At 54.3% G+C, this 15,123-nt stretch overlaps 1 protein-coding gene across 1 annotated transcript in view; it reads right to left on the reverse strand.

Annotated features, from left to right (window-relative positions):
- CHMP4B (charged multivesicular body protein 4B) overlaps nucleotides 1-12,054 on the reverse strand; it is a 22,570-nt gene extending 10,516 nt beyond the window's left edge. The window contains exon 1 of the mRNA XM_080557866.1: nucleotides 11,732-12,054. Coding sequence (XP_080413992.1) covers nucleotides 11,732-11,927 — 196 coding nt within the window. The 5' untranslated portion in view covers nucleotides 11,928-12,054. The remainder of the gene's footprint in view (nucleotides 1-11,731) is intronic.
- Nucleotides 12,055-15,123: the final 3,069 nt, after the last annotated feature.

Raw genomic sequence — 15,123 nt, forward strand, 5'->3', positions numbered from 1 at the left:
TAAATGAACATTCGTAAGCGAAAAGGGCAGAGTCGTTTTGCCAGACTATCCTCCTCTGTCTGGGCTTACAAGTCTGAAAGAGCGTAACAGTTCACCCAAATAATTTCACTTTGTTCTCAAAAAAAATGCTATCAGGAAGATTTTTATGTAATTTTTAAGATATTTCAACCTGTATGCAAACAATTATTAACAGATCCATCATAAGTCTAAGATCTCCCTCATAATATTTACAACAGTTTGGTAGTGAAATAGGAAAAATGAGAGTGATCAGAAGTTAGCAGGATAATAAAAATACATTTTTTGCTACGTAATACTGCATTCAGAGAAAAAAACTGGCTCGGAACATCAGTAAGTCCATCAAAAACCAACAGCCCTGCTGCAAGTAAGTCCTGCTTATACACTTGCAGGACAAGCAGTGTTGATGGGGTACTTATGCCCACAGCAATCCCATTGAATAAATGCTTTTAAATATCGTTAGTAGCAAAATATAGACTGGTTTATAAAGAAACAAGGAAGAACTCAAGACTCCTTTTTCCAAATACTTGGAACTCCAGGCTCTGCTGGCAAAAACACGTCTCAACTTGAGGAGAGCAGGACCAGGTGCTTCAAAGAGCACTGGGAACAGTGGCAAAAAACACTCGGGAGTTTCACTGAGTTCCAAACCAGGCTTCTACGGAGGTCGAGGCATTGTGAACCCGGGGAATTTGTCCTGACTGACAGCTCACAAGGTGCACGCTCACTGCCTGTCCACCTCCCCCCTGTAACTGGAAGGAATGGCACAACGATCTGTTAGAGTTACACCAGACACCTAAAATATCACAGTATCACACAGTATCACAGATTTCTAGGTTGGAAGAGACCTCAAGATCATCGAGTCCAACCTCCGACCTAACACTAAGTACTCCACTAAACCATATCCCTAAGCTCTACATCTAAACGTCTTTTAAAGACCTCCAGGGATGGTGACTCCACCACCTCCCTGGGCAGCCCGTTCCAATGCTTAATAACCCTTTCGGTAAAGAAGTACTTCCTAACATCCAACCTAAAACTCCCCTGTCGCAACTTTCGCCCATTCCCCCTCGTCCTGTCACCAGGCACGTAGGAGAATAGACCAACCCCCACCTCTCTACAGCCTCCTTTAAGGTACCTGTAGAGAGCGATAAGGTCGCCCCTGAGCCTCCTCTTCTCCAGGCTGAACAAGCCCAGCTCCCTCAGCCGCTCCTCGTAAGACTTGTTCTCCAGACCCCTCACCAGCTTGGTCGCCCTTCTCTGGACTCGCTCGAGCACGTCCATGTCCTTCCTGTAGCGAGGGGCCCAAAACTGAACACAGTACTCGAGGTGCGGCCTCACCAGAGCCGAGTACAGGGGCACAATCACTTCCCTCGACCTGCTGGCCACACTGCTTCTTATGCAGGCCAGGATGCTGTTGGCCTTCTTGGCCACCTGGGCACACTGCTGGCTCATATTCAGCCGACTATCAACCAATACTCCCAGGTCCCTCTCGGCCAGGCAGCTTTCCAGCCACTCATCTCCCAGCCTGTAGCTCTGCTTGGGGTTGTTGTGCCCCAGGTGCAGGACCCAGCACTTGGCCTTGTTGAACTTCATACAGTTGACCTCAGCCCATCGCTCCAGACTATCGATGGGAAGCAGAAGGAATAGAAGCAGAGGAAGACGGATTAATAGCTCTGATTGCTGCAGCTGGGGTGGGGGTAATCTCACATCCAATTTTTAAGTTCTCTCTGGCAAATGAAAGAAGAAATGGCAGAGCCAGGGATACCATCAGAAAATATCACCAGCCATATTCATATGCAACAAAAACGCTCCACAGCAGCCTCAAAAATCACGTATCCTGTATCAGCCGTGCCATGCCAAAACAAATACTGTGAGGTAACAGCAGAGAGGCTTCCCAAAAGGGTCTCTTGGCCCCCTCTCACAGAAAGCCCAGACACCAGAGGTGATGGAGAGTCACTTCACGGCGGGTGCCCTCCTGCACGTTGTATCTGTGTTTTATAATTTACTCAACAGAAGAAGCATCATTATTTTTGCTGCGTCTGAAAATGTGGTTCCATCTTCCTGCTGCTTGCCTAGGCAGAAAATATAATCATCAACAACATCCTCGCTGCCCTTGAAATGGGATAAACAAGAGGCACCACAAAGCGTAACAAGTAAATTGCTGCCTGGCTTGCAGCGGCTTCACCTTAGACAGTGACTGTTAATCTCGCACTCTGCTGAGAATTAGCAAACAGCTCACAGTGTCTCACAAAAATCCCACGAAGATCTAATTTAAAGCAATTCAGAAAAAAAACCTCCAATGCTACAAGCACACAAAAAGCTCGATGTAAATCCAGTAATGATAAATCCCACCGCTCTTACCAAAATTCCTTCATACCTCTGAGCTCAGCCTTGAATAACCGCACTACCTCCGAGGCCTGCGAGCTCAGAAACGCTGAAGAACACTTGCAGGGGCTCACACCCAGCAGAAGAGACTCGTTAGCAGAAAAGCACCCAGGCGGCACCTTGCCACAACCAACCCGCAGCACGTCCCAGGGAAGCTCTGAGAGCAGCCAGGGCTCACACCGTGCAGCAGCTGGCAACTCAGTTCTGTGCTCAGGGACCCAGAGGTCAGATCTTTTCAGGGCACTTCTAAAACCTTTTGGGCTGTTTCCAAAACCCCTGGTCCAGATACAACAGCTAGAGAGCAGCCTTGTCCTTCACACTTCTGCCTGGGCTTTTTTTTTGGCGCAGGTACCGGTGCTGGAAATCTCTCCTGACCTTCATCTGCTCCAACAGAGCCTCGCGCCTGTCCTGCACGCTAGTGGCACTTCTCCACCTGAGAAGAACACGAGGCCTTTCAGTGACACTAACAACACGCCAGCCTCGGACAAGGGACTGCAGAGGCAGCAAGCACGGCCAGCAACCAGCACGTAAGCCTGTTCCTAACTGGTTGCCCATTAATCACCTGCCTACATTCAGCACAGAACGTCGGAGGTCAGAGAAGACGGTTTTGATTTTAAGCATCACGGTGTGAAAGCGGATGGGAGGAAGGGGCACTCAAGCATGGTTAAAGATAAATTCATATCAACTCCAAGGCTAACACAGGGCAAAGCAGCAGGATTTCGTTCCCAGGGAGGATCACCTACTGAGATCTGTGACGTCCGGAGGATATACGCAGGCCTAAAAGTCACTTTATGCTGGATGCTTGAAGCCATCACCACACATTTCCCCCACTACCAGAAAGCAGCCACCAGGGCTGACAGCAGGCTCCTGTGCCCCTCCTGGAGGGAGGCGGTGGTTTTGCCCGGGAAGAAACTGGGGTTGTCTTTTTTCTCCATTTATCTTTTTGTGTCTGTTTACTAAGCACCTATTAGTTCCCAAACCCTCTCCTCCAAGGACGGCAATGTTTCCTAGCTCAAAGATTAAGCGACTGATTAGAACTACTTGAATAAAGCACCTCAACCCAGACAGAGATTAAAAGAAGGCTTCTGTCCTCTCTGAATTTAAAACAACAAGAGGAACAAGAGGATTACAACTTCCTCTTGAAGAAAGTAGTGCAAGAGCATTTAGGCCATTGTGCAAGAGATTGAACTACACAATACGGATTCACTGTTGAAAAATGTATAAATACTCAGGGGGGAAGCGATCAAGAAGAAAGCACCCCTGCACACTAGCACCACAAGCTCTGCTACGTGCAGTACCGAGCGGAGCGGTACCAACCTACTTCCCTGCCCGAGCAGCACCCGCAGCACCACAGCGGCAGCCACCTCCGTAACACGCCGGGATCGGCCCCGTGGCTCCGCACCCCACAGCTGGGGTGGAAGGAGCTGTACTTGAACCCTAACACATCTCCTCATCGTGCTTCCTTATACAAGCGAGTCAGAAATAGCCAGTTTTATGAGCGCAGAAAGTGAGCTTCTGAAGGTCACAACCCATGATCGCAATGTGATTTACTGCCAAAGTGGTGAGTAAGTCACTCAGGCTGAAAATTGCAGACCGAAGCACGCTGCACTCCTGGGGCCAGAGCTGGCGAGATGAGGAACTTCCTCCTGGGCCCGGCCTTCTGCAGGAAGCAGAGATTAACAGTCCAGGATGAAAGAAGCCCTTCAAAGCTGATTTCTTTGCTCCTTGAACACCAAGACAGCAATCCTCTGGTCAAAAATCCTCACTGAGATAATCTCTAGGCGAGCCGTCCTGGACACTTCTGTCTTTCTCCCTGAGGCCACTGGGGTAAATGGTCCTCTCTTACCCTTTCAAAGCACCCACTAACATTGCTTGCTGCTAAACATCTGCACCCTACTTCACATCAGTTTGATATTTATACACACACAGACATTATTCAGAATTCAACAAATGTTGAAGGTTTTTGGACGAAATAAGTACGCTCCTTAAGGGCTCTCTGGGATCCTTACAGACTGCAAATGCTCGTTGTGGGTTTTCTTTATTTTGTGACTGCTGAAGGACGCCTAGTTAAAGAGAATCCCAGTGAAAAAACTACTGTCTTCCTCTGAGTCTCCTTCCCAGAAACACATCGGAGAGGTTCAGCTTTACAAGAACAGAAGTAGCTCCTCTTAAACATCTCAACATGTTCTTTTTTGACAGGAAAAAAGAATCCTTAAGTTGAAGCAATAGTTTTGAGACTAAAGACACAAAATTCAGGAGATCCTACCTTTAAGTGGCTCATCTGGAGACTTGTTCTTCCTGGGGCACGAAGTAAGTTACTGGTTGGGTAATCTGTCACCCTTTTTCCAGCTCTGTGTAGTTCCCACTACAGTGTCGCCAAGCTGAAGAATTTCATCGAGGCTGTCATAATATTTAGCACTTCCCTCAACATCTTGTCTGGTGAAGTTATGCTATTTTGAGATGTGAAAATTTTAACTTTTTTTCATGAATTTTCCAATTCCAACACCGATGATGGGAAGGGGAAAAAGTTGGGGAAACCCCAGAATTACAAAGCAAATAAATTAAACCATATTTATTTTCAAAATACCTCGTACTTCTTGACTCAACCTCTGAGCACTTCACTGGCAAGGCTGCGGCCCACCTCTGGGCCAGAGCTTCATTTCATTTCAAACGACAAACCCGTACAGGCTCCAGCTCCAAAAGTTTGCCAACCCGCATCGTTATTACAGCCCTCACAGGTCAAAGAACAGTTTGGGTGGGAAGGGGCCCTTAAGGCCCACCCAGGGCCACCCCCTGCCCCCAGCCCAGGCTGCCCCCAGCCCCCCCCAGCCTGGCCTCGGGCACCCCCAGGGATGGGGCACCCCCAGCTCCTGGGGCAGCCTGGGCAGGGCCTCGCCGCCCTCAGAGGGAAGGATTTCCTCCTCACATCTAAGCTGAGCCTGCCCTCTTCTAGTGTAACGCCATCCCCCCCGGCCTGTCCCTACCCCCTGGCAGGGTCCCTCCCCTCTCTCCTGCAGCCCCTCAGGCCCGGGCAGCCGCTGGGAGCTCTCCCGGGGCCTTCTCCCCCGAGCTGTAGCAACCATCACCACAGGGGCACGGAGCAGCGCAGGACCGCAGCACGGAGAAGGCAGCAGTCGTGGAAGCCCGCACTGAGCCCTCAGTCGCTGCACACAGGGACAAAACACACGAGTCAGTGTGTGCAAAAACGGGTGCCTACGGGTTCTTGGGACAGCACCAACACAAACTGCCACAGCTGACTGCCAGCCAGTTCAGAGTTAAAAGACAACATCTGCCAGTGTAATGGTTATATTATATCATGTCAGCGCTCCGGTTGTATTAGCCCCTATAAAACGAGTACTGGAAAGGCCTCACATAGCTGATGAACCCGCAGGAAGCCACAGCAGGCTCCTCCCAACTGGATTTCCAACAGTGAGGCTATTTGGGGCAGAACCGTCACTGCCTTGGTCCCAGGCAGGCACTGAGCTTCACCGACAGGGATCTCCAGCTCTGCCCTTCCCACCAGCAGCCACGTGTTTCGCCACCCCGGTACCACCGGCAAGGTCTGCGATGCCCCAGCCTCCTCGCCCGGGCCCAGCATGGCGCTGCGAGCAGACCTGCCCTGCACCTGCCAACGGCCTCAGCCACCTGCAGAGCCAGCTCTGCCAGCATGGCCACCGGCAGCACCTCCGCGGGGCCGTCAGGTGTCCGAGGGGACGGCCAGGCTCTCCCCACGTCTGACACGAGCGTTTTTAGCATCTGCACCCTGTCCGTTTCGGGTACCTTGTGCCACAAGTTCCACTTCGCTGGGTACCTGGCTGCGAATCCACAGAGAGCGCGCTGAAGTACCCACGCTGCTCCAACTTCTAGTTTTGCAAAATGGTGCATTTTTGGGTGTCACGAGTTAACGGCGAAGTTTCGCTTTACACCCCGCTCCTGCCAGACGCACTCTCGCAGAGCCTCGCTGCCTGCAGGCCAGGCCACGTCCCCCCCGCTCACACCACGCGCCGTGCCAAGGCTCCGGGCGGGCGGCGCACACTGCCCCGGAACAACAGAAAGGGCAGCGTTAACAACTCCAGGTTTTTTTCCAAAACAGATACGGATTTCACTGGGGAGAGCAAAAATCCGTCCAAATCCTGGCAGTGGCCTTCCAGCCAGCAGTGTACGGCCCGACGTGCTACTGCTTCCAGCACCCAGCAGCAATGCAGAGGAAGGAGAGGCTGTAAAGTAATCCCTGCTCGACACGAAGCACAGCCGCGTCCTGTGCCATCACCGCAGGCCTGAAAGCTGCAAGCCACCAGAGGCCTGGAGGGAACAAGCGCCAAGCCCAAAATCCCAGCACAACGCCTGCCAGCGAGAACCAAGCTGGCAGCTTGCTGAACGAGTCCGAGTAAGCGAAGGAGGGTTAAACCACACCAGCACTCCGCACCAGCTGCGAATTGCGGCTCGGAACCAGAACCAGGAGCCCTTCAGCAGGCTTTACTAACAAGAGCTGAGGCTTACCGAGGTACCGGAACCCAGCACGTGATACTGGGATAGAAAAAGCAATAAAAAAGCAATAAAAGCAAAGTCAGTGGCTGCAAACACACCAGGCTGCCCCTCTGACAGGGCACGGCACAGAACATGGAAAGGATGGATTGCAGCAAGGCGTTACCAAATTGCATCTGGCAGAACTGCAGGTCTGGGGGGTTGTTTGTGCAACTTTTCAAAGTTTTTTAAGAGGTGTTTTGAATCCTCCCATCCCTCCCCAGTTGTTCTATACTACTGCAACTGGACTCCAAAAGTCTGTTCCATAGGCGCAGGCCAGAACGGCGGACTACAAGCTTCCTGTTGCTTTAAACACCTCCTTAAAACCAGAGTAACCAGCACGATTCGCCCAAGCCAGGTGCTTAACACTCAACCCATTCATCTTAGGGAGAGACGAAGGACTCGGCCAGCATCGCTATCGACGCCCTTACACTGAAACTGTGCTTTCCAGTTAAGCACCTGGAGCTGAAAGATGCTTTCGGAACCGGACGGTGGCTGCAGACACAGACAAGCGCCTTGTTACCAGGAGGGCTGTATGGCAGCTGCTACAGGATTTCTGCTTCCCTGCATCAGCAGCTTATGATTTATGACAGCAAAACCAGGTTCGTGATACTTGACTCTGGGAGCAGAGCTCACTTCTCCTGCCAGAGATCACGGAGGACCTTGCAAGCACGTTTGCGAGCGATCCCAAGCGAGACCCTTCCGCACAGGCTGCTGATCCTGAGGCTGCAGCTTTCTCTTCCCTGAGCTCCAGGTGATTTGGACACTTGGAGCCATTCAGACACCTACACAAAAGCATCCCCGTCACCACGCAGGTGTGCTTCCACGTTTCAGCGGATGACTAGCTGCCCCCAGCTGCGAGACCCACGTCCCGCTCGGGTTTCACCACGATTACAACACCGGGGCTGGCCCCGCGCAGGACGAGCAGGCAGAACCGCCCTCCTCCTTCCAGCCGTGCTCCTGACCGTGGGGCCAGCCCCAGTGCTTGTTTGTGTGCCGGAGAGCAGAGAACAGGGTTGGCGGGCATTTGGTTTGGTTTGTGCTTTAGGGAGTTCGCTTCTGGCTGCAGCAGCCACTGACCCAACTCACGCACTGCCCACGCAGCCGCTCACGTCAGCGCAGGAGCAGCGGTGGAAGCAGACGCTGCCCCTCCTGGTTTTGGTCTGCCCCTCCTGGTTTTGGGACAAGCTGACGCCAGCCGCGGTGCTCCGGGCAGCCCTGCTGAGCTCTGGACAGACGGACACAGCAGACCGAGCAGACTGACGGACGGACAGGCGGAGAAGGGTGGGATCGGCCAGCTGAGCTGACCTGCCTGGGGCAGCACCAGGGTCCACTAAAAGATGACGGGGGGGCCATAACGCCTTGACTCTCGGCTCCAGCTCATGCCCAGCTTTCTTGTTTGGCTTTCTTTTTTTGGTGTGAGATGGAAAATAGGAGTGTTGTCTTTCCAGGAAAAGCCTGAATTACACAGCTGGTATTTAGCCGCGGTTTTGCATCCGTTTTGTACTTGGTCACCAGTGCCGAAAAAAACAGCACTGTGTTTATTTACAGAGAAGGAGGAACTCTGACTAGCTGGCAGAAATCCGAGTTGATAGAAAATCCACAAAACGTCAGTCTCCTGCTAACACCTGAATATATCCACTGCACATTAGCGTGGTGTCAGCTTCTCCCTCTTTCCAGTATTTGGGGACCTTGTGTTCACTAACAAGAAGGTAAAATCCAGGGGCAGGCAGGAGCGTGACTGCGCTGATTTACTCCGGATCTAATCACTGGTGGGCTGCTCATAGAAGCGGCACCCAGCAGGGCATCAGGGCTCTCTCCCTGCTGTAAACTTCACACTGAGACAACTTCACCTGGGGGTTTCCATCAGAAAAGGCAGTGAAAAGACGCCGGCTGAAGCACGACACCCACAGAGGTCAGGGATAAGGCATGAACACACTTTCTGTACGCGCTATTTCCTCTGCAGCCTGGCTTCCTGAGCTAGCCCGCTGGTGGCCAAAGGCGTAGAGCTGGGGCAGGGGCGATGAAGATCAGCCCGAGCTATCCTGACTTGATGCAACACCACCACACACACCACCTGGAGTGGGATAAAAGGATGCAAAGGATGCAGCAACTGCACAGCACTTCCGAACCATTGGGCACACACCTTCGGTTAACACAGCTTACTTTCAGGACAGATGCCGTACCTAGTAAGGTAAGGGCTGACCGGTGTTCAAATCACGCTCAGTGCTGCTGCTTACATTCACCGAGAGGAGTAAGCCCACTGCTCGTGAGCTAGAGCAAAAGTGCTGAAGAGTCTCTTGAGAAAAAGAGGTGAACACCCAAACTCGCGCCGTTTGCAAAAGAGCAGGCTGGACACTTACAGGAGATAACAAAACAAAACACAGGCCTAACCCAGGTCCTTCCCAGAAGGCAGAACACTCACTTGCATCTTTTCATCCTATTCTAAGGGTGACCAACCTTCTCCTTGGCAGTTTTCCACCCCATGGACAACAAATGGTAACCACACGAAAGCTGTGGCTGCTGCTCTCCCTAACAGCATCGATGCCTTCGCGTCGACCTGACCCTTGCAGATTGTTGCCTTCCCCCTCTCCAGGAGCTACTTGGGTACTAGGGAGCGATAGGAAGGAATTGGTAGAGCGAAAGAAAAAAAAATGCTGCCTGTTAAAATCCCAACGCTCGAGTCCCTTCCGAGGGCACAGCGATCATAAAACTGCCACAGCCGTGCAGCCAGGAAAGAAAGACCATAAAAAAAATTCCTAACACAAGTTGAAAGCCTCCCGTGCCGAGAAGCAAAGCAGCCTAAGGACATGCTAAGGGTATTTATACCAGCTGGTTACTCGTTTTAACTCCAGAATTTCATGAGAAGCTGTCTGGTTGCACAGCCCAGACACCCTCCATGCAGATGATGAAAAACACACACGCAAAACAAGTCCACAGATTAATAAAAGCCCTGCGTGCGCTTGGGGCAGGCACAAGGGCCGGAAGGCCTGTGTGAAGTTTCTGTGCTTCCCTCTGACTCCAGGGGTGCTGAAGGCGCTGGTGAATGAGCCTTTAGAAACCACGCGGGCTTGGCAGCCGAACAAGGGCTCGGTGTGCCAGCAGCACGGAGCGGCTCCTGCCGTGACGCCGAGGGTGCGGGACGTGCATCTTCCCCCCAGGAACACGGAAACATCGCTCCGCATTCCCCAGAGCGCCTTGATCTCCCCGTGAAGCTCCCTCCCCGCTGCTGCAGACTCACAGATTCTCCTGCCTGCTTTACCACAGCAGCTTCTGCTAACATCGAAACCTCCCGGCCGTGCACCTTGCTAAAGAGGGGGGACATATAAATACCCCCGGAGGGAAATCCAGGAGTCTCGGTGAGGAAAGAAAGCTCTAAGGATTTTTAGAGTTGGGTCTTCTAAAAGTTCAGATCCAATAAAGAGCCAATCCTTAAAAACCATCCCTAATAAATTAGCGGTCGTTTGGTGTTGCTTAAAACGTCAGCATTAGATCAAAACATTTCCATTAAAAAGCAGACTTTCATAAATAAAACCAATTTGTTTTTGTTTTCCCCAAGTTACAAATTTAAGTGACTTTGCATCAAAGTCACAATTTCTGGATTATAAAACAGCCTGAAGTCAGAGAGGGACAAATCCAAACAGCCATGTAACAAGAAAGAAACACACACGGGGAATTTGTTCCAGCTAAACTGATGACTGACACCTCGAACTGTGCAGAAACGAACGGCGTGTCCCGAGGAGAACTCGCTTCCCAGCAAGGCAGCAGATACCCACTGGCTTTCCCAGCAGCCCAGTATTAACACTGGCCTCTTGGCTTCAGAGAGTAGGAAAAAAAAAAGGAAAGTTTCCTTGGAGGAGGGGGGGGGAATGTTTTGGCTTTCCACCAGAAAACCATCCTCAGCCCTTCTCGTTTTCACAGCTCCTTAATTACTCATCAGGATCCTGTTCTGCTTGGAGACCTCGATTAGCCTGACCCAGAATCCTGCAGCGCACGGGCAGGTTCTTCTCCCTCCTGCGCCTCCAAGGAAAGGCGATGCCTCCACTGCCCACAGCACAGCGAGGCATGGGGAGAGGCCTCACAGAGCCCAGAACCCACAGGTTCGGGTGGGAAGGGGCCCTTAAGGCCCACCCAGGGCCACCCCCTGCCCCCAGCCCAGGCTGCCCCCAGCCCCCCCCAGCCTGGCCTCGGGCACCCCCAGGGATGGGGCACCCCCAGCTCCTGGGGCAGCCTGGGCAGGGCCTCGCCGCCCTCAGAGGGAAGGATTTCCTCCTCACATCTAAGCTGAGCCTGCCCTCTTCTAGTTTAACGCCATCCCCCCCGGCCTGTCCAAAGCCCTAGCAGGAAAAGAAGAGGCACAGTTAAACAGGATCAGTAACAGGTGCCAGACCCGCAGCACAGGCGGGCTGTGGCGATGGGTATTGGAGCTCTCCCTTTAAGCTTGTTACCAAAGCGGGCCAAAAAAACACAGGAGTAACTCAGCCTCACCAAGGCTGCTGCAGTAAGTTAGGACCGGGTTTGGAAGCCGATTTGCTGCGTGGACGGAGCTGCTCCCAGGGCAGCCTCCTGAGGGAGGGCTCGGCCGAGCCCTGACCCTGCCACCGGCCCCCAGCCTCGCCCCGGCACAGCCGCGGCCCCGGCGCCACAGCCGAGCTCCGAGGCGGCTCCAGAGGCCGATCCAGCCCCGCAGCAGCAGACCCAAACCCGTTTAACCCAAATCCGCGATTTTTTTTTTAAAAAAACAACCCCAGGCGGCGACACGAGGCCCGGCGCCCCCCCCCAACCCTCCCCCCCCGGCCCGGTCCCTCACCGCGCTTGTTCTTGGTGCCGTGCTTGCGGGCGGCCGCCAGCTCCTGCTCGATCTTCTTCTCGAGGAACTCCTGCTTCTTGCTCAGCATCTCCTCCGTGTCGCGGAGCCGCTGGATGGCCTCCTGCGGGGACGGGCCCTTCCCGCCGCCCTTCCCGCCGGCCCCCGCCCCGAACAGCTTCCCCAGGAGCCCCGACATGGCTGCGCCGGCACGGGTCGGGTCGGGTCCGGCCGCGCTCGGCGCTCCCCTCGGCCTCGGCCTCCTCCTGCCGCCGCCGCCCGGGCCGCTCCTGCTGCTGTCACCGCCCCGCCCCGGCTCGCCGCCCCCCCCGCCGCCGCATACAGCTCCCGGCGTGCCCCGCGGCGCAGCGCCGCGCCGACAAGCGGCGGCCGCGCCAGGGGCGCGCTGGGAAATGGAGTCCCGGCGGGGGCGGGGCCGGGCACGAGGCACGCCGGGAAAGGCAGGGAGGAGCAGGCTTCCGGGAGGAACTGGGACGCGGCCACAGAGGGCGGGTGACGTCACCGCGCGGTGACGTCACGGGGGCGTTGCCATGGCAGCGGCGGCCTGGGGCAGGGCCTGGCCCGGGTGGCTCCCACAGCGGGCTGGGCTTTCGTTAATGTCTGTCGGTGTGGTACCGGTGTGTATCGGTACTGGTGGTATTGGTATCTGTTGGTACTGGTGGTACCGGCATCTGTTGGTACTGGTGGTACTGGTGTGTATCAGTACTGGTGGTACCGGTATATGTCGGTACTGGTGGTACCAGTATACATCGGTGCTGGTGGTATCGGTGTGTATCAGTACTGGTGGTACCAATGTGTATCAGTACTGGTGGTACTGGTGTGTATCGGTACTGGTGGTATCGGTATCTGTTGGTACTGGTGGTACCGGCATCTGTTGGTACTGGTGGTACTGGTGTGTATCAGTACTGGTGGTACCGGTATATGTCGGTACTGGTGGTACCGGTATCTGTTGGTACTGGTGGTACCGGCATCTGTTGGTACTGGTGGTACTGGTGTGTATCAGTACTGGTGGTACCGGTATATGTCGGTACTGGTGGTACCGGTATCTGTTGGTACTGGTGGTACCGGCATCTGTTGGTACTGGTGGTACCGGTATATGTCGGTACTGGTGGTACCGGTATCTGTTGGTACTGGTGGTACCGGCATCTGTTGGTACTGGTGGTACTGGTGTGTATCAGTACTGGTGGTACCGGTATATGTCGGTACTGGTGGTACCGGTATACATCGGTGCTGGTGGTATCGGTGTGTATCAGTACCGGTGGTACCGGTATATGTCGGTACTGGTGGTATCGGTGTGTATCGGTACCAGTGGTATCGGTATATGTCGGTACTGGTGTTACTGGCCGTGGGGCGTCACTTCAGCAAACGCCACAGGAGCCCCGTGAGCAAGCAGGTGCTGTGGTGAGCTCCAGGCAGGAGCAGGAGCAGCCCTGTGAGGCACGGCAGCCGGCAGGAGCTCACCCGCGAGGGTTTCCAACAGCCCTGCCGCATCCCGGCTCGTTAAGTTTGTAACGGCAGGCACAGAGCGAAGACACGCACACACAAATAAATACACAAGGAAAAGCCACTGGGGCTTAGACAAAAAGCGCGCAGGGCAGCTGGAAACTTCAGGAGCTAGAACACGGCGTTCTGCCTGCCCCTTTGTGACTCTCACCGCCCGCTGTCAGAAGCAGACGCTGAGCTCCACGTACGTGTGTTCTGATCCAGCACCAGCTCCGGACCTTCCAGGGGACGCACCAAGCCCAGGGAACCCCCACGAAACGCCAGGAGGCTCCTGACAGCAGATCTGTAGAGACCGATATCGTGCCTGGGTGTGCGGCCAGGAGCGCTGGGTGCACGCGGAGCCCCGGCCCCGTCCCGGCTGCTCTGACCTGCCCCAGCCCGGCAGCGGCCAGGCACCCGCCACAGGAAGGCGGCTCCTGGGAGAGTTCTCCCCGTTTGGCCCACGGGAAACAGAACAATTTGGGCACATCTTAATTGACGCTGGGTTTCATTGGAGGTTATACAGCTGGGCAAAACAGCACGGAATGGGATTTCAGAGCTCCTGGCTTGCTGCGATGAGCCACCTTCCCCACACAGAACAGCGCTGAGCACTGCTCCCAGCTCCCAGCGTCTCAGTGACAACGTCTTCTTTTTCGTAATTAAATTATCTTTCCCACAAGGTTTTCCATCATGTCAAAATTTAATCTGCAGAAGAGAGGGTGTTGTTCTTCTTTTAAATAACTGCATTTTGTTCCTTCTCAAACAAAGGCACGAAGGCTCCAGGACCACCTACCTGGGACCTGGGGCAGCTGCAGAGCCGCCAGCGCCGCCGGGAAGCAGGGGGACAGCAGCTGCCAGGCTCGAGAGCATCACCCAGCCCTTCCTCTGCAAATCCCCCAGCTGCACAACCACCCGGCCCAGCCTCTCTTCTGCTCAGGGCCCTCTGTTGGTATCTCACACTAACCACTCAGAGGTTTACTCTAAGAGGATGATCATTACGGCCGAGATAAGACTGCGCTGAGTTAGCAGTGCCCGCGAGCGCAGCCCCACCACGCATGCACGCAGGTATCGAGCACCAGTGCAGCGTCTCTCGGCCCCAGCGTCCCGCGGCCACACGTGAAGCTGTTTTACAGCTCTGCTCCCAACCCTTGAATTCCATCCAGCGCAGCCGGCGGACACCAGATTGCAGCACCCTGTTTCAACTGGCTGACCTGTGAGCAGAGCTGGGGGGAAGCAGGGGCCCGAAAGGAAGGGCCATGCCTCCAGCCCCCGCCTGTGAGCTGAAGGAGAGCCGTGCCCACGCGCTGTTGTCTCAAAACAGACCCGGCTGCAGCAAGCACCCGAAGCCACATAATGACACTGTGCAGTGCGGGTAGAGAGGGGAGGAAAACAGTTTGCTAAATATACTCTTCCTAGTTCCTTCTACTGCTCCCCTCCTGTGAGAACTGTTTTTAAAAGTTATTGTGGGCAAATAAACTCTGCCCTTCACAGCAGACAAGAGGGTTCCCAGAAGCACAGAAACATTTCCTCCAAGCATGCTCCCTCAGAGCAGGGTGCTCGGGGTACTGCTGAGTTTTGAGTACGACCAGGTACCGCGACCTCCCGGCCCCTCCACAACCTTGTCACAGTGCCTGACATGTTCTTGACCAACACTTCTTTCCACTGAGTCAGAATTTGCCATGTTCTGGCACGTCCTCGTTGCCTCCCATCCTGTTCCTCTGCACCTCTGAAGAGTCCAGCCCCATCTTCTCTTCTCTACACCCTCCTGCAAACTCCTGGTTTCGGAATTGAGCAAAATACACCGCAAGGACACAAGAGGAGTACCTGGAGGTCCAGCCACAGGTTGGAGCTCAGGCAGGCACCAGGGTCAGACCAGTGGGAGCAGTAATGCT

Source organism: Anser brachyrhynchus (genome assembly GCF_964034855.1).
Source record: "Anser brachyrhynchus genome assembly, chromosome: 16".
NCBI classification, from domain to species: domain Eukaryota; kingdom Metazoa; phylum Chordata; class Aves; order Anseriformes; family Anatidae; genus Anser; species Anser brachyrhynchus.